General features: G+C 47.0%; 1 protein-coding gene and 1 long non-coding RNA gene across 7 annotated transcripts in view; both read left to right on the top strand.

Annotated features, from left to right (window-relative positions):
- Positions 1 to 5,915: 5,915 nt before the first annotated feature.
- LOC140897243 (endogenous retroviral envelope protein HEMO-like) lies at positions 5,916 to 7,530 on the top strand (the record flags this gene model as incomplete). Its single annotated transcript, XM_073309630.1, is given in 2 exon segments — positions 5,916 to 6,473; positions 6,475 to 7,530. Coding segments are annotated over 2 exon segments (1,095 nt in total), but the record flags the coding sequence as incomplete, so codon positions are not given.
- Positions 7,531 to 22,320: 14,790 nt separating this feature from the next.
- The window catches only part of LOC140896621 (uncharacterized), a 58,294-nt gene continuing 57,338 nt past the window's right edge, over positions 22,321 to 23,276 (top strand). The window contains exon 1 of one of the 6 annotated variants that reach the window (XR_012154591.1): positions 22,321 to 22,564. This is a non-coding gene — a long non-coding RNA (uncharacterized lncRNA). Of the gene's footprint in view, positions 22,565 to 23,025; positions 23,271 to 23,276 lie in introns of those variants that run through there. The other 5 variants (XR_012154590.1, XR_012154595.1, XR_012154589.1 and 2 more) reach the window with 5 other exon arrangements.

Here is a 23,276-nt window from a genome sequence, read left to right as displayed (position 1 = left end):
GTATCTGGTTTTTGTCAGTCTCTAACTCCCTGTCTCTTGGCCTTGATGTGAGGCCTCCCATCCTGATAATAAAAGTTACTGATGCATAGCTTTAGGACCATGCTGTGTAATTAACATACTGGTATAGCACAAGGAATGCACCAAGCAGGGATAGGTGGTAGATAAGACAAGGGTTTGTTTATTGGCTAAGGTTTCCGATGCACGAGGGCAACATGCTTTGCTAAAAGATATATAACCTTTGTATAATTTGCATTCAGGGTCCCCTCCTGGCTAGCAGGGGGGCACCATGCTCGAGCGTAATAAACTTAGTGTCTTTTGGGAACTCTGCAGTTGTGGACTTTGTTTCTGTGCCTCAGCCTAGATTCGAACTGTGCGTGACCTATCAGGTATAATTCGCAGCACTGGTGTGCGTGTCCTACCAGGTGTAATTCGTAGCACTTGTGTGCGTGTCCTATCAGGTGTAATTCGTAGCACTTGTGTGCGTGTCCTACCAGGTGTAATTCGTAACAGTTTTGGCGACCCAGATGGGACTCTAGGCTCGCCCCAACAAGCGAGACTACACTCCTCCTCTCGGACAGCTCCAGCCGGCACAGGGTGAGTTCACCTTTGAGAACTCCGAGGAGCGGGGGGTGTGAGCCGTCGCTTAGGCGATAAGGTGGCACATTTTGTGTTCTTTTGGTAGCCCATTATGGGTTCTGGGCAGAGTGTAAGTAAGGGGACCCCTTTAGCTGAAATTCTCGAGAATTGGGGGAATATCTCTGGCACCCATGGGTTAGGCAGGAAGAAAGCTGTTATTTTATGTAAGGTTGAGTGGCCAGCACTAACAACTCAAACATCTGTTGAATGGCCACCGGATGGGTCCTTTGCTGGGGATACATTAACAACGCTTAGAAGAAGGCTGGAGGACAAAGCTCCAGCCCAAATGGATTATTGGTATGTATGGGACAACTGGGCTTATGCGCGTGCGAAAGGACGTCCTCTTTCCTCCTCCTTTTCCTATCTATCTCAGGGGTCTTCAGCCCCGCTCTGTGCTATGCCTGTTTCTTCTCCTCCCCGGCCTGTTTCTGCCCCTCCCCCGGCTTACCCTCGGCTTTCTGACTTATGCCTATCATCTCCTTGCTCGCCACCCCCCTGCCCGTGCGGGCCCACCATTGACCCACCGGTTACTCTGCAAGCTCCCCCATTCAGCAACCCCTTGTTACTCATAATACGGACGGAAGTGAACGGTTTGCTTTTCCCTATGTTCACCGCCCTTTTGGCCCAGGCGATTTAGTAACATGGCAACAGCAGATGCCTCGCCTGCGTGACGATCCAGAGAAGGTTCTGCAAACCATTCGGTCTGTATTTACCGCATTTAATCCTACATGGGGAGATGTCCAGGTAATCCTGGACACACTTTTTACCCCTGACGAGAAATATTCCATTCTGGATGCGAATAGGCGCTGGGCAGGGGAGGATAGTACCCGGGCTTCTTGGCCCCTGACTGATCCCAATTGGAATCCTAACGTGCCTACTCCGATGGGCCTTTTAAAGGCGGGTAGAAACGGCCTTTTAGAAGCTGTACGTAAAGCTGGTAGTAAAACGGCTAACTGGTCTAAAATCCGCGAATGTCGGCAAGAGCTTACTGAGCACCCCCCGCCTTCTTGGCCCGGTTGTCCAAGCAAGTTCGTGTATATGGGGGTGGTATAAACCCTGAGGCAGAGGAAAACCGTCCTATGATGGTCTCCTTTTATGTTGATCAGGCAGCATCAGATATAAAAAAATATTTTTCTAAGCATGTGCCCGATTGGCCAGGAAAACCCCTCCAGGAGGTTGTCCGCCTGGCCACCTTTGTGTTTAACGGCAGGGACGAGGAAAAAGCACGGGAAAAACGTAAACAGAAGAAGGAGGAAGTAAGTATGTTAGCTGCTGCCTTGCAGGCTCCTTCGGGAAACCAGCACTGGCGAGGGCGCGGAGAGATGAGGGGAAGGGGGCATGGACGGGGGACAGGAGGAGGGGGAGGTTGGGATAGAATGAGGGAGGGGAATTGTAATTATTGTAAACAACCAGGGCACTGGAGGAGGGAGTGTCCCCTGCTTCCCCGAGGGGCTCCTTGGAAGAGCCAGGTAGAGGCTAATCCTTCTTTTCCCCCTAACGCCCCCCAGAACCTTGTTAACCCCCAGTGACTAGAGGCGGAGGTTTTGGGGACTTTGGGAGAGTTGGAATGGGACTTGGGATTACAGTCACAAATTTATTTAAAGGTTGGGGAACACCTTGTGCCTTTTCTAGTAGATACTGGGGCCACTCTCTCCACTTTAACTTTTGTTCCGGGCTCTCTGTCCGATACCAAGGTTTGGGTGCAGGGTATAGAAGGTAATCCCTGCCCGGCCCCTTTATCCTACCCTGTCCCTATCGAGCTTGGTTCTTTAAAGCTATCACATACATTTGTTGTAATGCCGGAGGGCCCCGCAAACCTCCTCGGGCGGGATGTGCTGGGCAAATTGGGGGCACATATATATTGCGCCCCCGAGGGGCTCCGCATGTCCGTCCCGGACTCGGCGGTTGCTTCTCTTATGACATCGGTTACCCCTATTCCTGGTGTGCCCTCTGAATTGTCCAGTGTTCCCCACGCTTTGTGGAGCACAAATCCTACTGATGTGGGTCTTCTTAAATCAGCAGTTCCAGTGAGTCTGAAAACAGGGGGCGGACCGCCTCCGTCCATAAAACAATACCCCTTGCCGAGGGAGGCGGAAGAAGGCATCTCACTCCTTATTGACAGTTATTTAACTCAGGGGGTTTTAGTCCCTTGCAGTTCGCCCTGTAATACTTCCATTCTTCCAGTAAGGAAGCCTAAACCGGGACCAGACGGGTGTCCAGTCTATCGATTTGTTCAGGATCTTCGGGCTATAAATGGTTATGTTATAGCCCCCCATCCAGTTGTCCCTGATCCGAGCACTATTCTAACGCTAATTCCTCAGTCAGCCACTTGCTTTACTGTCATAGATTTGTGTGCAGCATTTTTCAGTATTTCTTTGCACCCTGATTCTCAATATTTATTCGCATTTACCTGGAAGGGTCAGCAGCTAACATGGACGCGTCTTCCCCAGGGGTTCTCAGGATCCCCTACTATTTTTTCCCGGATTCTCACCGAGGATTTAAAAGACATTGTTTTGCCTAGTTCGTCTGTCCTGGTTCAGTATGTGGATGATTTGCTAATCGCTGCCTCAGATTATAACGCATGTTTAATTGACTCTGTTGTTTTGCTTACTGCATTAGCTAATAAGGGTCATCGTGCTTCCCCATCCAAGTTGCAGCTGTGCCTAGATCAGGTAATTTATTTGGGTTTTGTAATTAGACCTGGGGAGCGCTTACTATCCCCTGATAGGGTGCGGGCAATCCAGGATGACCCACGTCCGACTACAAAAAAGCAGTTACGGGCTTTCCTGGGGGCTGCGGGGTCTGTCGACCCTGGGTTGTGGCTTTCGGAGAATTGGTAAAACCGTTAGTTCAAGCTACTACAGCACTGACCCTCGATCCTGTCTCCTGGACCCCGGAAATGGAAAATGCTTTTAAATCCGTCAAAAAGGCTCTGATCTCTGCGCCCGCCTTGGGATTCCCGGATTACGGTAAACCATTTTCTCTTTTCACTCATGAACGGCAGGGAGTGGCTAGCGGCGTCCTTTTGCAATACCTGGGGGGTCGCCCACGCCCTGTAGCCTATTATTCAGTACAACTGGACCCTGTGATTCAGGGCTCTGTCTCCTGTGTATGGTCTGTTGCTGCTGCTGCTGTCATGGTTGAACGGTCACGACCTATTGTTTTGGGGCACCCTCTGACTGTCTGGGTCCCTCATGAGGTTGAAATTCTTTTAAAACAGCATTCTACACAGGCATTGTCTCCACAGCGGGCTCATAAATATGAACTAATCCTGTTGGCCGCTGACAACGTTACTTTACGCCGCTGTAACATCCTCAATCCAGCTACAATGCTACCCCTCCCAGAGGACGGTACCCCTCACCATGTATGCATGGATGTCGTCGCGCAGAATGGTAAGCCCCGCCCGGATTTAGCGGACTCCCCTTTAGTAGAGCCTGATTTACTTCTTTTCACAGATGGGTCCTCGTACTATTTAAATGGCCACCGGGTCTCGGGCTATTCGGTTACCTCTCAGGCAGACGTTATCGAGGCTGCCCCCCTACCACCTTCCTTCAGCGCCCAGGGTGCAGAGTTACACGCGCTTACCAGGGCATGCTTATTGTCTTCAGGAAAAACTGTTACCATTTATACAGACTCTAAGTATGCTTTTGGGGTTTGTCATGCTACAGGCCAGCTCTGGAAGCAACGAGGATTTTTAACCTCCTCAGGCACAAAAATCGCTAATGGCCCTCTAATCTCTGCCCTTTTGGAAGCTATTCAGGCCCCTCGTCAGGTGGCGGTGGTTCATTGTTATGCACACAGGCAGTCTAACAGTGTTGTATCTCAGGGCAATGCATTAGCTGATTTAGCCGCAAAGGCTGCAGCTCTACAGCCCCTTCTGGTTTCGGCTTCCCTCCCCCTGGATGTGTCCTTCCCACCTGCTGACTGGACACTGCTGTATGCTGACGTATCCTTGGAGGAGCTGCATGACTGGAAACGCTGGGAGGGATCTAAGGGCTCCAATAAGGTTTGGCGGATCGGGAACAAACCTATTCTCCCCCGTCGTTATCTACTCGCAGCTGCTCATTATTTTCATTCCCTGGGTCACGCTGGTATTCAGGGCACGGTGGCTGCCATACTAAAGTTCTGGGCAGCACCGCATGTTTATCCCGCGGTAAAGCGAGTTCTTGGCTCCTGCCCTACTTGCCTGGCCTTCTCTGCTAAGACTCGGCTCGATGCCAACTCAAAAGGGGGGAGACCCTGGGCAAACTTCCCGTTTCAGCGCTTGCAGATGGACTACGCAGAAATGCCTAAATGCTCAGGGTTTCACCACCTCCTTGTTATAGTGGACCAACTTTCCGGATGGCCTGAAGCAATACCAGCCAGAAAGGCAGATGCAAGATCTGTGGTCAAGTTCTTAATGAAAGACATTGTACCCAGGTTTGGTGTCCCTGAAGTCATTGATTCAGATCGGGGCTCACACTTTACTGCAAAGATTTTGGAGGAACTGTACCGGTGCTTGGGGATTATTCGACAATTACACACCCCGTATCACCCCCAGTCTGCAGGTCAGGTGGAGCGCATGAACCGAACAATAAAGACAATGGTAGCAAAGTTTTGTAAGGAAACTGGACTTAAGTGGCCAGAGGCCTTGCCTATAGTTTTATGGCATATAAGACGAACGCCACGCATGCCCCTAGGCCTGTCCCCATTTGAGGTACTGTTTGGGAGACCAGCTTTGGTCCCGGGAACTTATGTTCCTGTACATGCTAGCCTCTTGGATGGAGATGAAACTTTGGCCAGATATGTTGCTAGACTGCAAAAGGAGCTGACTGACAACCAGTCTGAAGCTCAGTTGTTTCAAACCGCACCCTTAGGGTTACAAGTTCATTCCTTTAAGCCAGGGGATTGGGTAATGGTAAAAAAGATCCCCCGCACCGACCCCCTGGAACCCCGGTGGGAGGGGCCGTACCAGGTTCTGTTATGTACTTATTCTGCTTTAAAAGTTGCAGGTAAAGGTTCCTGGATTCACCATAGCTACGTCAAGTTGGCAACAGAACCCCCACCTGACCCTGGCGAGCCAGCAGACGAGCCACTTCACGAATGAACACTACAACCAACCCATGGACTGAGCTTTCCAGCTACTGGGACCTTCATAGCCCACCAGGACTTTTTGTGTTCCTGTTTATTGGACTTACATTGGGGGTAGTGTTTTTTGTATGGTACAGGGGAGGATGTCGACATTGGTATGGTTTGCCTGGGGGATCCTCTCCCTATTCCCAAGTCCAGTACAAGGATAGGAGGGCAATAGCTTTTTAAATTTAACCCGTGCTATCAAACAGGGTGTAAATCGAACGCAGTGTTGGATTTGTATTCATACCCCCACATATTTAGGTCAGGGGGTCCCGTTGGTAGGGGTACCTATCCCCCTTAATCGAACGCTCCAAACCAAGCTATGGGCAAACACTACATTTAACTGGAATGTTACAATCCAAATATGGTCTATTGATATGGTGGCCCAGGGTAATTATGCTTTATGTGTGTCACGACGTAAGGGCATAGAAAATACAGTTTTTGTAGGGAATTTTGTAGGGTGCAAGGACACCACCCAAATCAGCTCTGGTGCGGGAGGCCCCTCTACCTACTCCAGGACCCCGTGGCCGGTCCCTGAGGGGTCTGGCTGGTATTGGTTATGCAATCACACAGCCTATAAGGTTCTCCCAGCAGGATGGTGTGGTACATGTACCTTAGGGGCTATAATACCCGCCGTGACAGTACACCAGAACCTGACCCGGGGAGAGATCCGCAATCTAGTATGGAGGGACAGATGAAGTATTCCTTTAAACCCCCTTTCTTTATCGGCCCAAAGGCTTTCACTCCTTTGTGCGTTGGTTTCTGCCATGGTTGGGAGTAAGCGAGCTGGAAAAAGCTATAGTTAACATTTCAGCTGCTTTGGAACTAATGGCAAATGCTACTGCAGATGCTCTCTCTGCCCTTCAAATTGAAGTCACCCAGCTATCCCAAACTACATTGCAAAACTGCCTAGCCCTGGATTATCTCCTTGCAAATCAGGGCGGGGTTTGTGTTCTGGTCAATTCAAGCTGTTGCGTATTTGTAAATCAGCATCATAGGGTGGAAACTGACATCCACATCCTCAAGCAACAGGCAGCCCTATTCCACCACATCAGCCTCGACACTACCAGCGCCGGATTCCAGGAGGTCTGGGACTGGCTCACCTCATGGCTACCGGATGTGGGGACTTGGGGACGACGTATTTTGTATTTACTTTTTTTGACTGTTATTGTTTTTGCGTTATTTTTTGTATGCCTACAATGCTGCAGTATGTGCTGTCGGCAGTTGCTAACCCTGCAGCGCGGTTACTCAGCCCCGATATAGCTTTCTGACGTAAAAAAAAAAAAAAAGGGAGGACTGTTAAGGAAAAGTTAGCACATGTGACTCCATTTTGGTTTGGGGCCCACCATTGTTTAAATGCCAGCACATCATACACCAGGAGGAGTAATTCTTAGATATTGAATCCCTGTGAAAATCCTCCTCCTTGTCTCCAGCCTGCCTTGACTCCCAGTATCTGGTTTTTGTCAGTCTCTAACTCCCTGTCTCTTGGCCTTGATGTGAGGCCTCCCATCCTGATAATAAAAGTTACTGATGCATAGCTTTAGGACCATGCTGTGTAATTAACATACTGGTATAGCACGAGGAATGCACCAAGCAGGGATAGGTGGTAGATAAGACAAGGGTTTGTTTATTGGCTAAGGTTTCCGATGCACGAGGGCAACATGCTTTGCTAAAAGATATATAACCTTTGTATAATTTGCATTCAGGGTCCCCTCCTGGCTAGCAGGGGGGCACCACGCTCGAGCGTAATAAACTTAGTGTCTTTTGGGAACTCTGCAGTTGTGGACTTTGTTATGTGCCTCAGCCTAGATTCGAACTGTGCGTGACCTATCAGGTATAATTCGCAGCACTGGTGTGCGTGTCTTATCAGGTATAATTCGTAGCACTTATGTGCGTGTCCTACCAGGTGTAATTCGTAGCATTTGTGTGCGTGTCCTACCAGGTGTAATTCGTAGCACTTATGTGCGTGTCCTACCAGGTGTAATTCGTAGCACTGTGTGCATGTCCTACCAGGTGTAATTTGTAACAAACCCCATGCTCCGGGTGTCCCTAAGCCTCTGACTGCCTGAAGCAGAAACTGGATCAGAGGCGATGGATCTCATGATAAGTGCCCTAGTTCTATTCATTCCCTCTGATGTATCTGGACACTGTCAGAAGACAGGATACTGGACTGGACGGATCATTGGTCTGATCCAGTATGGCCGTTCTTATGTTCTTATTGTGAGTGGAAATAGCAAAAGGAGAGTGAGAGGCAAAGGAGAAGAGTGTGGGAGGGGATAAGAGTGGGTGCGAGGGAGATCGAGGGATGGGATTACTAGGGCAAGTGGAGGGGTTAGAGGAGGATAGCAGACAAGAAACTTCTGCATTTATGATGGGAGAAGGAGGACAGAGTTGTGAGGGAGAGGGGGGAAAGGAAGGCAGGCCAAGCAGAGGGGGAATATCACCTCTCAGCTTGTCGATTTTTGCGGTTCACACACAGTCAACAAAACAGTTGTCAAGCTGTTGCCCTTCCCATATTGCTAATTGTTACAGGGTGGACCTGTCTAGATCTCAGCTAGTGAGGTGCCGGAGTGGTATTGATGCAGAACAGGAGATCACAGTGTGGAAAAGGAGAACCTATTGGTCCACAGCATATCTAATGTCTCCATCATTGTAGCATGTAGATGCCAGTCTGCAAGGCACCTCCCACTGCTCTGTCCTTCACTGGAGAGAGATGCTACCAAACTCCATCAGAACATCCTGGCCTCCCCATTTCATGGAAAGATCACTGATTCTCCCAGAGGAAGGCTGGGACCAAACTGCACCATCTGTTCAGAGGCCCCTGCAAGAAGAATCAGAAAACTCTTGGTGAATTCAGAGGGGAGCAGCAGCTGGTTACATAGCAGAGGAGAGAGAGGCTGCAGGCCAGTGCAAGGCAGATCCCGCACCCATCAGGAACGTTTCTAACCAATCCCTTGTTGCCACAAGCTGTCACTCAAGCTCCTAACTTTACATACCTGATCAAATAGTATTTTATAGTGACTTTTCTTTCCTAAGCTACAGCTATATTATGCAGCTACTGAGGAGAGCTGTGGGACAGGTAACTTTTTTGGGGAAAACACCTCTTCTTAACAACAGAATAGAGATAGCCAGGCAGCCGCTGTGTGAGGGTCCTCTGAACTGTACACCTCTCGATGCACCTTGATCCTCAGCCTGCAGTCCCCCTGTAACTCCAAGCCTGTAGTGCGGTGTGTATGATTTGCACTAGTAGTATCTATCAGTCATCTATCAATGGCTGGGAGTAGAAAGGGAGGAGGGTTATCCACACTATTCTTCTGGTCATGACCTCTGCCTCAACTTACCCAGCTCTGCACAAGGAATCAGCTTAGCCTGCAGCCCCCACTGCTATTCCTGTCACTGACTCTCCATGCACACACCTCAGACCTGCCTCTCAGACCCCTACTATCTGAGACCTGGGCTCTCCTCCACCCCATAGCTCTGCTGACATCCCTGAACCATAGCAATGTAGGGCTGGAAGGGACCCCGAGAAGTCATCAGGCCCAGCCCTCTGTGCTGAGGCAGGATCAAGACAACCTGGACCATCCCTAACAGGGGTTTGTCCAGCCTGTTCTTAAAAACCTCCAATGATGGGCCATGTTTCTTGACTTTAGCAAAGCTTTTGACACGGTCTCCCATAGTATTCTTGTCAGCAAGTTAAGGAAGTATGGGCTGGATGAATGCACTATAAGGTGGGTAGAAAGCTGGCTAGATTGTCGGGCTCAACGGGTAGTGATCAATGGCTCCATGTCTAGTTGGCAGCCGGTATCAAGTGGAGTGCCCCAAGGGTCGGTCCTGGGGCCGGTTTTATTCAATATCTTCATAAATGATCTGGAGGATGGTGTGGATTGCACTCTCAGCAAATTTGCGGATGATACTAAACTGGGAGGAGTGGTAGATACGCTGGAGGGGAGGGATAGGATACAGAAGGACCTAGACCAATTGGAAGATTGGGTCAAAAGGAATCTGATGAGGTTCAATAAGGATAAGTGCAGGGTCCTGCACTTAGGACGGAAGAACCCAATGCACAGCTACAGACTAGGGACCGAATGGCTAGGCAGCAGTTCTGCGGAAAAGGACCTAGGGGTGACAGTGGACGAGAAGCTGGATATGAGTCAGCAGTGTGCCCTTGTTGCCAAGAAGGCCAATGGCATTTTGGGATGTATAAGTAGGGGCATAGCGAGCAGATCGAGGGACGTGATCGTTCCCCTCTATTCGACATTGGTGAGGCCTCATCTGGAGTACTGTGTCCAGTTTTGGGCCCCACACTACAAGAAGGATGTGGATAAATTGGAGAGAGTCCAGCGAAGGGCAACAAAAATGATTAGGGGACTGGAACACATGAGTTATGAGGAGAGGCTGAGGGAGCTGGGATTGTTTAGCCTGCAGAAGAGAAGAATGAGGGGGGATTTGATAGCTGCTTTCAACTACCTGAAAGGGGGTTCCAAAGAGGATGGCTCTAGACTGTTCTCAATGGTAGCAGATGACAGAACGAGGAGTAATGGTCTCAAGTTGCAGTGGGGGAGGTTTAGATTGGATATTAGGAAAAACTTTTTCACTAAGAGGGTGGTGAAACACTGGAATGCGTTACCTAGGGAGGTGGTAGAATCTCCTTCCTTAGAGGTTTTTAAGGTCAGGCTTGACAAAGCCCTGGCTGGGATGATTTAACTGGGAATTGGTCCTGCTTTGAGCAGGGGGTTGGACTAGATGACCTTCTGGGGTCCCTTCCAACCCTGATATTCTATGATTCTATGATTCTATGATTCTTTTTGAAGAATAAGAAGGCAGCATTGATGAGGGCCCAGGGTATATCCAACAGGTTCTCCTTAATCAGAATGGTAGTTGTAACATACGGTATAAAGCAAAACTGGATATAAAGCTGTTGACTGAGTTAGAGACCCCTCCTCAGAAAAAAGTGGTTAAGACATGGTCGTGTGCAGCAACTGTCCTGAGCTTTTGCCTGACTGAATCATTTTTACGTTAAGAGCTTTCAGATAACCTTTTTTCTGAAAGTACTAAATAAATAAAACTGCCCAATTGGTTTGAAGTGAGCCTTGAATGTTGTCTTCACTTTTTTACAAATTACTTGTCTAAAATTTTTAAGCAAGAAAATTTTAGGACAACTGTATCGTGTTTGGAATGAGACTAATTTTTGCCACCCTCGATAGTTCATTAGCGAAATAAGGTGCTGTTTTGTGTATTTACACATAGGCTGCCTAGAATTCTTTCACTGTGACAAAAGGTTTTTAGCAAGAAAGCAAAAATCAATTACTCAGTGAATTGCTCATTGGAACATCAAACAGTAACAGGGAAAAAAGTGTACTTAAGTATCATGCTGTAGATTAGGGTTAGAATTTAAGAACATACGAAAGTAGAAAGGTAATACTGCATTGCTTTCATAACTTGCATCCATAGTCCAGTCTGTCAAGGGAATTCTTTTATATTCTTATGGGGAGACAGTGTGGTCTAATGAATACAGCAAGTGTTGTGGTCCAGCTGATCCAGAGAGGCTGAAATAGCACTTTGCAGATTGCATTTTCAAGATGGCAAAGAATCATCCCACTCCCTAGTAGTCAGGACAGGACAAGCAGTGAGTGCAGAAGGCAGCGTGTGGAAGCAGTGGGAGAGTGGGCCTAAGATCACAAAATGGAGATGTCTTGGGTCTCTCCATGGTAACCCAGGGAGTTTGCCATGCAATAAATAAGTATTGCTCTGTTTTATTTTGCATTACATTTAATAGTACCGCTAGGCAATGTAGAGCACTTTAAATGGAGGAACCCAGGCAGAGAATATACTTAGCACACTGTATGCAGCAGACACATTCTAAATGTGGCAAAACTGTCAATTCCATTTGTGGTAAGAATACTCTTATCATGATGTCTGTATTTTTTCCTCTGTGTGTCACAGAAGGAAGACAATGGAATGTACCATCATAAAGGCCTCAGATGAAAGCCTGACCCAGTGAAATCAATGAAAGCTTTGCCACTGACTTCCCTGGAGCCAAGATTTCACCCCAAACTCTGTCAAATAGGCAATTTTTTAATGTCATTTGCAACGTGCAGTGGCTGACTCCAAACACAGGTAGTGCTCTGTGAAAACTCAGGATTCCCAATTGTTGGGGCATGGGACGGAAGAGCAAAGAGATGGTTGGAAGCCCATCTCTTAAAGTTGAGCTAAGTCATTCTGATGCAGACCCTCAAGGCTGAAGTCTCGGTCAATATGCATGTCTGATGGCTGACATTGGGGATTGAAGAGAGTATTTCTAATATTGCTAAACACATGAGTTTCTACAGCTTAAGCTAAACCTCCAAGCTGTGTAGCTGGGGCCTGCAACAGACTCTCAGTCTGTGAATTGGGCACAGAAGGGAACGTGTAAAATGGCAGACTGGTAACTGGGGAGGCAATTTATACAAGTTCCAAAATGCCTTGAACAGCACCATGCTAATACACCTGCAAAGTTTGTAGCAGAGAGTGCTACACTCTGCTTTATCACCATTCAGGCATTTCTATTTACACAAATAGAATCTCCTTCCTTAGAGGTTTTTAAGGTCAGGCTTGACAAAGCCCTGGCTGGGATGATTTAACTGGGAATTGGTCCTGCTTCGAGCAGGGGGTTGGACTAGATGACCTTCTGGGGTCCCTTCCAACCCTGATATTCTATGATTCTATGATTCTATGGGGATTCAACAACCTCCCTTGGAAGCCTGTTTCTGAGCTTAACCACCCTTAGAGTTAGGGCTTCTCTACATATAAACTGCTGCAGCGGCATCCAGTGAAGATGCTACCTACGCCAATGGAAGGGCTTCTTCAGTTTTCTAAATTTTTGATCATTTATGTTGCTCTCCTCTGGCATCTCTCATTTTGTCCACATCTCTCTTAAAGTGTGGTGCCCAGAACTGGACACACGACTCCAGCTGTGGCCTCACCAATGCTGAGTAAAGCAGGACATATTACCTCCCACATCTTACATACCACACTCCTATTAATTCACCCCAGAATGATATTGGCCTTCTTCGCAACTGCATCACATTGTTGGTTCCTATTCAATTTGCAATCCACTATAATAACCCCCAGATCAGTACTGCTGCCTAGCCAGTCATTCTCCAGTTTCATAGAACCATAGAATATTAGGGTTGGAAGAGACCTCAAAAGATCATCTAGTCCAACCCCCTGCTCAAAGCAGAACCAACACCAACTAAATTATCCCAGCCTGGGCCTTAAAAATCTCTAAGGATTGAGATTCCACCACCTCCTTAGGTAACATATTCCAGTGCTTCACCACCCTCCCAGTGAAATAGTGTTTCCTAATATCTAACCTAGACCTCCCCCACTGCAACTTGAGACCATTGCTTCTTGATCTGTCATCTGCCACCACTGAGAACAGCCTAGCTCCATCTTCTTTGGAACCCCCCTTCAGGTAGTTGAAGGCTGTTATCAAATCCCCCCTCACTCTTCTCTTCTGCAGACTAAATAACCCCAGGTCCCTCAGCCTCTCCTCGTAAATCATGTGCCCCAGCCCCCTAATCATTTTCATTACCCTCCGCTGGACTCTCTCCAATTTGTCCACATCCCTTCTATAATGGGGGGACCAAAACTGGACGCAATACTCGAGGTGTGGCTTCTCCAGTGCCGAATAGAGAGGAATAATCACTTCCCTCGATCTGCTGGCCGGGGAGCTGATCCGGGGGCAAGGAAGCCCAGTTTGTAGCTGTATATTTAATTTTTCCTTCCTAAGTGAAGTACTTTGCACTTGTCTTTATTGAATTTCACCGCTCCCTTCTCTGACCCCCGATCAGCCCCTCAGGCCAGCCAGCCTGGTCTTCCTGCTCCCTTCCCTGCCCCCAGATTAGCCCCTCGGCCCAGCCAGCCTGGTCTTCCTGCTCCTTTCCCTGCCACGGATAAGCCCTTTGGCCCAGCCTAACTATTCTCCCCGCTCCCTGCCCTACCCCCGGATCAGCCCCTTTGTAGGAGCAGGACTTTATAATTGTACTATAAGAATTGATGTAAATTGATGTAAACTTTGTTTTATACTACCAGCCACCCTTTTTGAATAACAGAAAGGAATGACCCTTTAAGACTATGGAATCCTGTTTCCCATATGTATTACAATTAGGACCTGGTAGGCCCTTTTAGTTTTTGTTATAAAGTTTGGTTAGTAAGAGACAGGATTTTGTATTGTGTATTGTATTGTGTCTATGATAAATAGATTAGAGAAATGTCGAGGGCCTGAAGCCCCAATGTGGATTGTTTTAGTTATAAGATTTAGCAAGGCATGACGACCCTGAGGTGGAGGCTGGCACCCCTAAAGACAATTGATTAAATCAAGCCAGGACAGGATGACCCTCTCGGAGGTGTTTTGGAATGTTAACATCAAATGTTAACACCAATTAACGAGTAACCTGTCATAAACTGACAGAGCAAAATCTATAGACTTCAATGGAGAAAAAGGACTATAAGAACAGAGTGCTTTGCCATGAAACTTTGGGTTCAGTCCTGCAAAGCCTCGGAGCATTGGGTCGTGACTGACAGAGCCCAGCTCCTCACTCGTGCTCAATCTAACTGGCCATTGGATTGACTTGAGCTACAACAGACTGGTAACTATAAAGACCATCTTCAGGACTTGTGTGTGTGTGTGTGTATGTGTGTGTGTTGTGTAATTGAATGCATATGCTAACTGCTGTATTCTCAATAAATGCGGCATGCCCCTGGATCAGACCTTCGGCCCAGCCAGCCTAGTCTCCCCGCTCCCTGCCATGCCCCCAGATCAGCCCCTCGGCCCAGGTAGCCTGGTCTCCCCACTCCCTTCCCTCAGGGCCAGCCCACAACATTTTGGAGCTCAAATGACGCCCCCATACCCCCTTGCTTGGGCCAAAACTTTCAAAGGTCTCAATTCTGCCTTCTTCCTGTTCTATTCCTCTCATGGTGTTGCTCTGTTACCTACCCCAATAAAGGAGAACTAACAATTTAAAATGCCTTGTTCAAAAATGTTAAGTAACACTCAACTTTCAAACGCCTGAACAGCAAATGTAACTTTTCTTGTCTTCATAGCAAACACTGGCATTTTTATCTGTTTGAATAATCAAAGTGATGCTTTCCGTGCCTTCTTGGTTGCAAAGATTTGAACTGCTTCCTGAAGGTCCACCGGCTGGGCCAGCTCATGCTCTATTGAGATGGTTGCAAGGCCAACCAGCTCTCCTGTGTCACTGTGGAGCATAGATGTGTTTTTATCAACTTCAGCTTGGAGAAGCTGTGTTCTCCACTGGCAACTGTTACAGGAAGAGTTAGAAGTACGCGCAGAGCAACAAAAGCATTTGGAAAGAGGGTGGTCATCTTATTTGTGTACATTCCAGAACAGCCTTTGGAGTTGATCCTGCTGAAATGTATCTTGAAAGGGCTTTCAGTTCATCACCGAAATCACTCGCATCAATATTGCGCATGTCATTATGTGTCAACACTGCCTCTAGTGCCCTGTATTGCTGGTGTAGGTCTTCTTCAGCTATAGTGAGGAGTTTTGGAATATCATACAACATCCCAAATATACTGCTGTGTTCCTTGAGCTGCATGAAACGTTCTTCAACTGACTGTATACTGCTGTGTTCCTTGAGCTGCATGAAACGTTCTTCAACTGACTGTATTGCACAATCTAGCACCTGGTTAAAAAATTCAACTTTGAATTGTTGTTTGGGGTCTCGTATGGGATTATCCCATGCCTCGTAATCAAAATGCCTTCTTCTTCAATGACTCTTGTATTCTTAAATGGGTGGGAAAATAGCTTCAGTGTGAAGTTCCTCTGCCAACTTCTGTGCACTCTTCAGAATGTTTTGAAATCCCTAATCTGAGCGGTAAAACTGTAGGTATGACTTTGCATTGTCCAGTTGGTCCATTGCTCCAGATATATCAAGGTCAACACCTTGGAGTCGCTTGCTTACAACATTTATTTCAAACGGTATGTCAAGCCACAACACTAAGCCACACAGAAATTTGAAGTTATGTATGTTTCTGGTGATTCCATTTCCCTCTGCCACTGTTCTCCCATGAACAGTTCCTGTCATAGCATTGTTCTCCATAATGGCAACTATGGCATCATCTATCTTCCCAATTTGGGTTTGATAGGCTTTATCGCTCCACTCAAATTTCCCATTGTGTGGCACTCAGTGGTTTCAGTGTCAGAGAGGATGTTCCCAGTTGTTGCTTCAAAATTTGCCATTGATGAGTTGAGGTAGAGAAGAATACATAGATGCTTTGAATTACATTAGAAAATTCAGCAGCCTCACTAGAAGCTGATGCTGCATCACTGACCACCAAGTTCAATGAATGAGAACTGCATGGTACAAAAAAAGCGCGAGGGTTTAACTGTTGGGTCCGTGTCTGCACTCCTCTGTTCTTTCCTCTCATGTGAGCACCATTATCGTAGCCCTGACCTCTCGTGTCAGCTATCGCAATTCCCGTATCTTACAGCTTTTTAAGAAGCACATTTGTCATACCAGCTCCTGTAGTATCATCAATGTCAATAAATTCTAGAAAATGCTCTCTGACAGTCACCATTGCAGGGGCATTTTCACTAGGTTCTGTTGTTGTTACAAAACACACTATTAAAGTCATTTGTTCCGTATGGCTGATGTCAGGTGTGCAGTCCAGAATAACAGAGTAATATCTTGCTGACTTCAGATCTGCCACAATCTTCTGTTTGACTTTTGTTGCCAGTAACTGTATGATCTCATTTTGAATTGTTTTTCCAAGGTAGTGATGTGTGTACATTTCTTGGGTGGTGACTCTTCTTAGATGCTCCTAGTGTACAGCATCAAACTCAGCCATCAGCTCCACAATTTTAAGGACATTTCCACTGTTTGGCACATACAGCTGATCTGAAGTGCCACACAGTGCTAGGTTTTGGGTAGCAAGCATTCTCACAATGGCAATGAGCCTTTTCAGAACATTTTACCAGTAAAGAGACTCTGATGCAATCTTCTCTTGATGCTGATCATCTGTGGTGGCCTTTAACCTTAGTCTCATCTCAACTATGGAATACTTGCCACTATGGAATGCTCTCTGGTGATTTGCTGCCTTCTCATGGCTCCTCCTCCTCTCTCTCCCTGCAGCTCCTGCTGCTTTCTGTTATTCCCTCTCACCTTTTCTCCTGTCTGCCTGTTATGTCTCTTGTGCCCTCTTTCCTCCAGCACAGCTCTCCACCATCTCTCTGCATCTAGAGCAGAGAGAATACATATGCACCAGCAGCAGCCACAATTTTCTACACTCTGGGTCCTAGTGGCACCCCACACAGTCTGGCACCTAAGGCGGCCGCCTCAGTTCATCTCATGGTAAGGCCAGCCGTGCCTTCCCTGCCCCTGATCAGCCCGTCGGCCCACACAGCCTGGTCTCCCTGCTCCCTTCCCTACCCCCGGATCAGCCCCTCAGCCCATCCAGCCTGGTCTTCCCACCTCCTTCCATGCCCCACAGATCAACTAGCTGGGCTGAGGGCCTGATTTGGAGGCAGGGAATGGATGAGGGGGACCAGGGTGGCTGTGCTGAGGTGCTGATCTGGGGCAGGGGGCTGGATGACAATTGTTTTTCCTTACCTCTCCACTCCCTCCTGCGCAGGACAGAAAACCCAGGCCTTTTCACTCTCACCCACTCCTCTGTTAGCCCCTGTGATAAATGAAGAGGTGGTGAGTAGCTCCCTTTTATGGATTCTCAACCAGCCAGTTAGCTGTATAATCCCTCTTGGTAGCTGTTCTCTGCTTGTTTTACCTGTAAAGGGTTAAAAAAGTCCCCCAGGTAAAGAAAAGGGGCACGTGACCAAAAGAACCAATGAGAAGGCTAGAACTTTTTAAAATTGGGAAGGAAGCTTTCCCTTTGTGTAGAACTGGTCAATGAAATTGTTTTTAATGGTTCACTTTATTAATATAACTTCATAAGTAAAATGAATGAAACTACATTCATTCATATGTAACCCTTCTGCCCGTCAGAGTTGGTAGCAACAAGGGCCGGGTTCAATATCTAGGGGTTCCATTCCAATAACACAATGCAAACCGGCTCGAGCCCCCACCCAGTGACCTGGGACAAATATATACCACCCCCGCTGAGCGCCTCCAAGAGGCAATACTTCCCCTCTCGCAAGCACAGAGTCTGAGTGTAGCAAAAAGTCTTTTAATAACAGAGAGAAACAATGTGGCATTATGTTGGGGAAACACCACCAACAGGATTCATAACACAACCCATGAGCAAAACAACCCCACCCCAGGCAAATTGGGGCATGCCCTTTTCCCTTTGGTTCTTGAGTCCAGCAACCCCAAATCACCCAAAGTCCCAAAAGTCCAATGCCCCAAAAGTCTCTGTCCCTGGTCAGGGCAGCCCAGAGTTCGAAAGTTTATCGGCGGAGCTTTACCTCCCAACCTGGGTGGAAATGGGACGGGGGTAAGAGGCACCTTACGTGATCTGAAGCTGACCGCCCCATAGCGGCGCTCCGCTCCGCCAGCCGCCCCACAAAACTCCTTCGCTCAGCTGCACTCCGCTCCGCCAGCTGCCCCACGAACTCCTTCGCTCAGCTGCGCTCCGCTCCGCCAGCTGCCCCACGAACTCCTTCGCTCAGCTGCGCTCTGCTCCGCCAGCTGCCCCACGAACTCCTTCGCTCAGCTGCGCTCCGCCAGCCGCCCCACGAACTCCTTCACTCAGCTCCACGGCCCACAAGCAGCTCCTGCCATCCACACACTGCTCCGCGTCGAACTGCTTCACCAGCCGTCCTGCAAACTGCTCCACAATATATCTTCAGGCTCCCCCACTACTTAACACAACACTCAGTGATTTCAGCTCTTAGGTGAATTCAGCTTATAGTAGGGGAGCCCCAGTGCTGGTGCACTGTCAGCCCAAAGTGAGCTCAGCAGCCTATAACTAGACTTCTAATGAAATCAAAATTAGCTCTGATATTCCACAGTGGAGAGAGGAGGAAGTGCCATCAGCATGTAAGGCCCTCACCAAGGGGCCCATGCCACCAAGTATTAATACTTGTCCCCAGCCTCTCTCCATTCACACAGTTTTGGAACCCATGGCCCTTGCCTAGCGAGTGCTACTTAGTTGATGGTGAATCCCTCCATCATAACAAAAGGCCACGTACAGTTTCAAGCACAGTTCCCATAATCAGGGTAATAACAATTTATTCTTCCTGCCCCAATAACAGGGACACTGGGGATCCCACGGCAGCCAAAGTGACCATTTGGGCAGCTATGGTCTCATTCTAGGCGTGGTGGGTGTACCTATGCAAATGAGATCGGCCCCTGAAGTTCTTTTCCACAACTTGCCACACCTCACCACCAGATGTCAGGGTGGAGCTCATCCTGACACTGCTTACACATAAAACCAGGTACCCCAATAACTGGCTAATTGAGTTTCACTTTCAATCCAATTGCTGCTTAAATCACTGAAACTTGCACTATTTCAACATTGTAACTTCTGTTCTCTATTTGCCATTCCTTACACTTGTCCATATTGTAACCCAAACTCCATTTTAACTTGTCCCAAACTCCATTTTGAAATGCTCACTCCATTTTGTAAAAGCTTGTTGCAACCTTCATTTTTGCAAAACCCTGCTGTAATCTTATTATTTTAGTTTAAACGTGTGAATGAGGTATGTAGGGATGATGGAATCAACCTCCAGCCCCAGCCTGTCCTGATGAAATAAAGTTCAAACACCAACGGCTGAAGATGCAGACAACAGCCCTAACCAAGTGAGAAGGGTCCACCCTAAAAAGAAAAGAACAACACAAGTACAATGGAAGGAAGATCAAAGTCAGGTTTCAGGCTGAAAGTCATGTCTGCAATTGACGGGTGATCAATCACACCGAACCCAGAGGCAGCGTGACACAGCAAAACCTATAGACTTTGGATTCAAACTAAAAATCTATAAAAAAGATGGGTGAGAGTGAAGACTTTGGGTAACATTCTGCCTCCAGCATCAAGGAGCATCGGTGTGCGCCCGACAGAGACCCAGCCCTTCCTTGTGCCTGGCTTTCCTGGCCAGTTAGCCACCACGAGCTACGATCCCAAGTTGCGAAACCAAGCCACACACTCAAGCTACATTCAGGACTGGTAACTATCTAGCAGCTGCAGAACATTTGATGTGTGATGTGTGTGTGTGTATACATAGGTATTAGATATTAGTTATTCGTCTTAAATCAAATTGTATTATTATAATAAACACGACATCTTGTCTTGTCCCCTGAAACGATCCTGTGTAATTTTATCTGTGTAACATTTGTGTCTGTGGCTGTTCACTGGAGAGCGGGGAACAGAGCAAAGGAAGGGCATAACTACGCTATAATCAGCTTTAAACCACGTGTGAGAAATCATCAGATTATACCTAAAATTACTTATTTGAAACCTCCCAAATATGTAAGTAAATTAGGAATGTTTAGAAAGACGTGATTAGGTTTATTTCTGTTTACTTTTTTAAGGCTTGTGGACTTCTCTGTGCTAACCCCAGATGCTTTTTGTTTGTTTGTGACCTTTAAACTGAACCCCCAAGAAAGCTATTTTGGGTGGTTAATTTTTGGAATAGCTCTTTTAAAAATCTAGAAAAAGCCTAAGTTCCAGATGTATTTTCTTTCTTTTTATTTTTAATAAAATTTACCTTTTTAAAGAACAGAATTGGCTATTTGGTGTCCTAAGAGGTTTGTGCATATTGTTTGATTAGCTGGTAGCAACAGCTAATTTTCTTTGTTTTCTTTCTCAGCTCTTCCCCATTGGGGAACAGGAGGACCTGGAGTCAGGACCCCTGGGTTATATACTGGGCTTTGGAAGGTGAGTGAGCGAGTGGTTACTACAAGGGAGCAGGAATCAGGACACCTGGGTTCTATTCTCAGCTGGGCCAGGGACTCAGACAAGTCACTTGGGCCCAGATCTCACAGATATTTAGGTGCTTAATTCCCAGTGGGAGTTATATGCCTCATTACCTTTGAGGATCTGCACCTTCACCTCTTTCTGAGCCTGTTTCTCCACCTGTAAAATGGCGACAATGATGCCTACCTATGGGCTACCCACGGAAAGGAAAATTCTGCTGTGAAATACACCAGTTTAAACCTGGAGCAACTCCACTGAAGTTAATGGGGTTATGTCAGTGTAAGTGAGAGCACAGTCTGGTAGGAAGCATGGTACACAATGGATTTTATTATTTTCCTTTGCAGATTTTGCCAAGATTTCCCACATTTATGTTACCCATAAATGTTATCCAAGTTCTGCATTGCTGATGCCTCCCACAGCCTTTGTTGACTCTGAATCTGGATCTAGATTAGGATTGTCAAAGGCATGTGTGGGAATTACGTGCCTATGGAAGTTAGGGTGCCTAGGTATTTTTGAAATCCCACTAGGTCAGTGGTTCCCAAACTTTAACAACCTGTGAACCCCTTTCACTAAAATGTCAAGTCTCACAAACCCCCTCCTAAAAATGAATATTTCCAGGGATTTTCTCCTTTACCTGAATATAAATGATAAAAGCAGTGATCTTGGAAATATAAAAATTGTTTTTATGACATGCTTATTACACACTATTTATTATTATTTATCATTACAGTATTTTTATTATGTTATGAAAATGGCAACACTCTTCCAAGATCTCACTTTCGTTGCTTGTATCACTTTGAATAAGCCTGTTATAAGACAAGGCTCCTATGTTTCATCAAGGAGTATCAGATGTGAAATAGCATGAAGGTATTTAAGAAGGCAACTCAGAGAGTTCCTCCTACACAAGCATTCAAGTCTCGAGCAATCCAGAAAAACAACGCATGTTACAACAAAGCTTAAACTTGTTCTTCATAATCATTTTAAAAACAATACTAGCTGTCTATTTAATTTTAAACATAGCAGAAAATATCCACCGCCCTTTCCATTTCTTATAAGGAGTCTTGAAGTTTAAATCTCCTCAGTGTGATAGATATGTTTGCTTTGATCTGGTTAGTTCTGGGAAGTCCAGGGGCTCAGGGCTGCTGGTCCTGTGCTGCCCGGGGTTCCCTAGAGACAGCTCTGTCTGCCATTAGGGAATATTTTCCTGAGAACTCCCTGTATCATTTTGCGAACCCCCAGGGGTTCACAAACCCGTTTGGGAACCACTGCACTAGGTGCTTTTCAGCATCTTAGGCTCCTAAACAACCTTTAGAAACTTGGCTCTCTCCTCCCAGTATCTTTCTGTATTTTCGAGTCCTGGAATTCAGAATGAGGAAAATGAGGAAAATCCAAAGTGCTATATAAATGTGAAATAGGTTTATTGATATTACACTATTTGTAAGGGATTTGGGGATCAAAATGACCCCAAAATTCCAAGGCTAAATTTTCAAAACCAGAAGCCTAAATTTAGATTCTGAAATCCTGATTTAGCCTCCTAAATAAGTGGGCTGACTTCTAGAAATGGTAAACATGTCTGCTAGGCAGTTTTGAATATCATAAAATATCAGGGTTGGAAGGGAGGTCATCTAGTCCAACCCCTTGCTCAAAGCAGGACCAATCCCCCATAGTTGCCCCACATCCCTAAATGGCCCCCTCAAGGATTGAATTCACAACCCTGGGTTTAGCAGGCCAATGCTCAAATCACTGAACTATCCCTCTCCACCATTTAGCCTGCATCTGGTCTTGATTCAGGGAAATGAGAGACGGACTGGCGTATGCTCTCAGCCAATTGCAAAAGCTGCTTTCTTTCCTGTCCCACCTACCACATCCTCTCATTTTGTTTCTGTCTCTTTCATCATCACTCACCCACGGTGGTTCCTGTTCCTGTGCTCCCAGACCGGCATGCTTGGTAAGTTGCAAGATCTTTAGTTCGTTTTGAATCCTTTGCTAATCTGAATTTAATTTTTGCCATCCACCCATGTGTTAGGTTTGGAATAAATGTTAAACTATATGTGGTGCAGAAAGGCTTTTCCTTAGGCCTTGGGGCTGTTGAATTCATAATCCATAGGCCACTCTTTTAGCTGGGGCCAAAGGCAGAGGATTAGTGGTCTGTTAAAACGGTGAGATTGTACCATTGAATTCACAGTATGTGGCCGAAACAGATTTGTTCCCTGCGTTTTAATAAATTACTATGTGTCTGTCTGCAGTGTCCTCTTCAGGCCTGCACGAAGGCACGCATGCGGTGGAAAGAGTTGGTTATCTCTCTCTCTCCCCCCCGGCATGATTTGGTGACTTGTTTCAGGGCAGGCAGGGAGTGTGCTGCAGAGCTCGGAAGCGACCCCGGGAGTTCTGACGCTTAGTTTTGCCCTTTAATCCAGTAGACTCTACTCCCAGCTCCGGGAGGGAGAGCAAAGTCCTGAGACCCGCTCCTCCTGCTATAACCAAACCATAATAAACAGCAGGAGTTTTATGTACAAGTGTGTGTCCCTTTAAGAGGAAAAGCACACGGTGGGGGAGCCGGTGAAGGCTGAACGAAGGACGTCCTTGCTGCGGCGGGGGCAGGGCTCGGGAGGTGCCTTCCGCGGTGTGTCCTAGGACTAGCAGCCTCTTTCGGGGTGCGG

The sequence above is a fragment of the Lepidochelys kempii genome, chromosome 13, assembly GCF_965140265.1.
Source record: "Lepidochelys kempii isolate rLepKem1 chromosome 13, rLepKem1.hap2, whole genome shotgun sequence".
NCBI lineage: Eukaryota > Metazoa > Chordata > Testudines > Cheloniidae > Lepidochelys > Lepidochelys kempii.
Note: the sequence above shows the minus strand (reverse complement) of the source record. Positions and strands in the feature narration are given on the sequence as shown.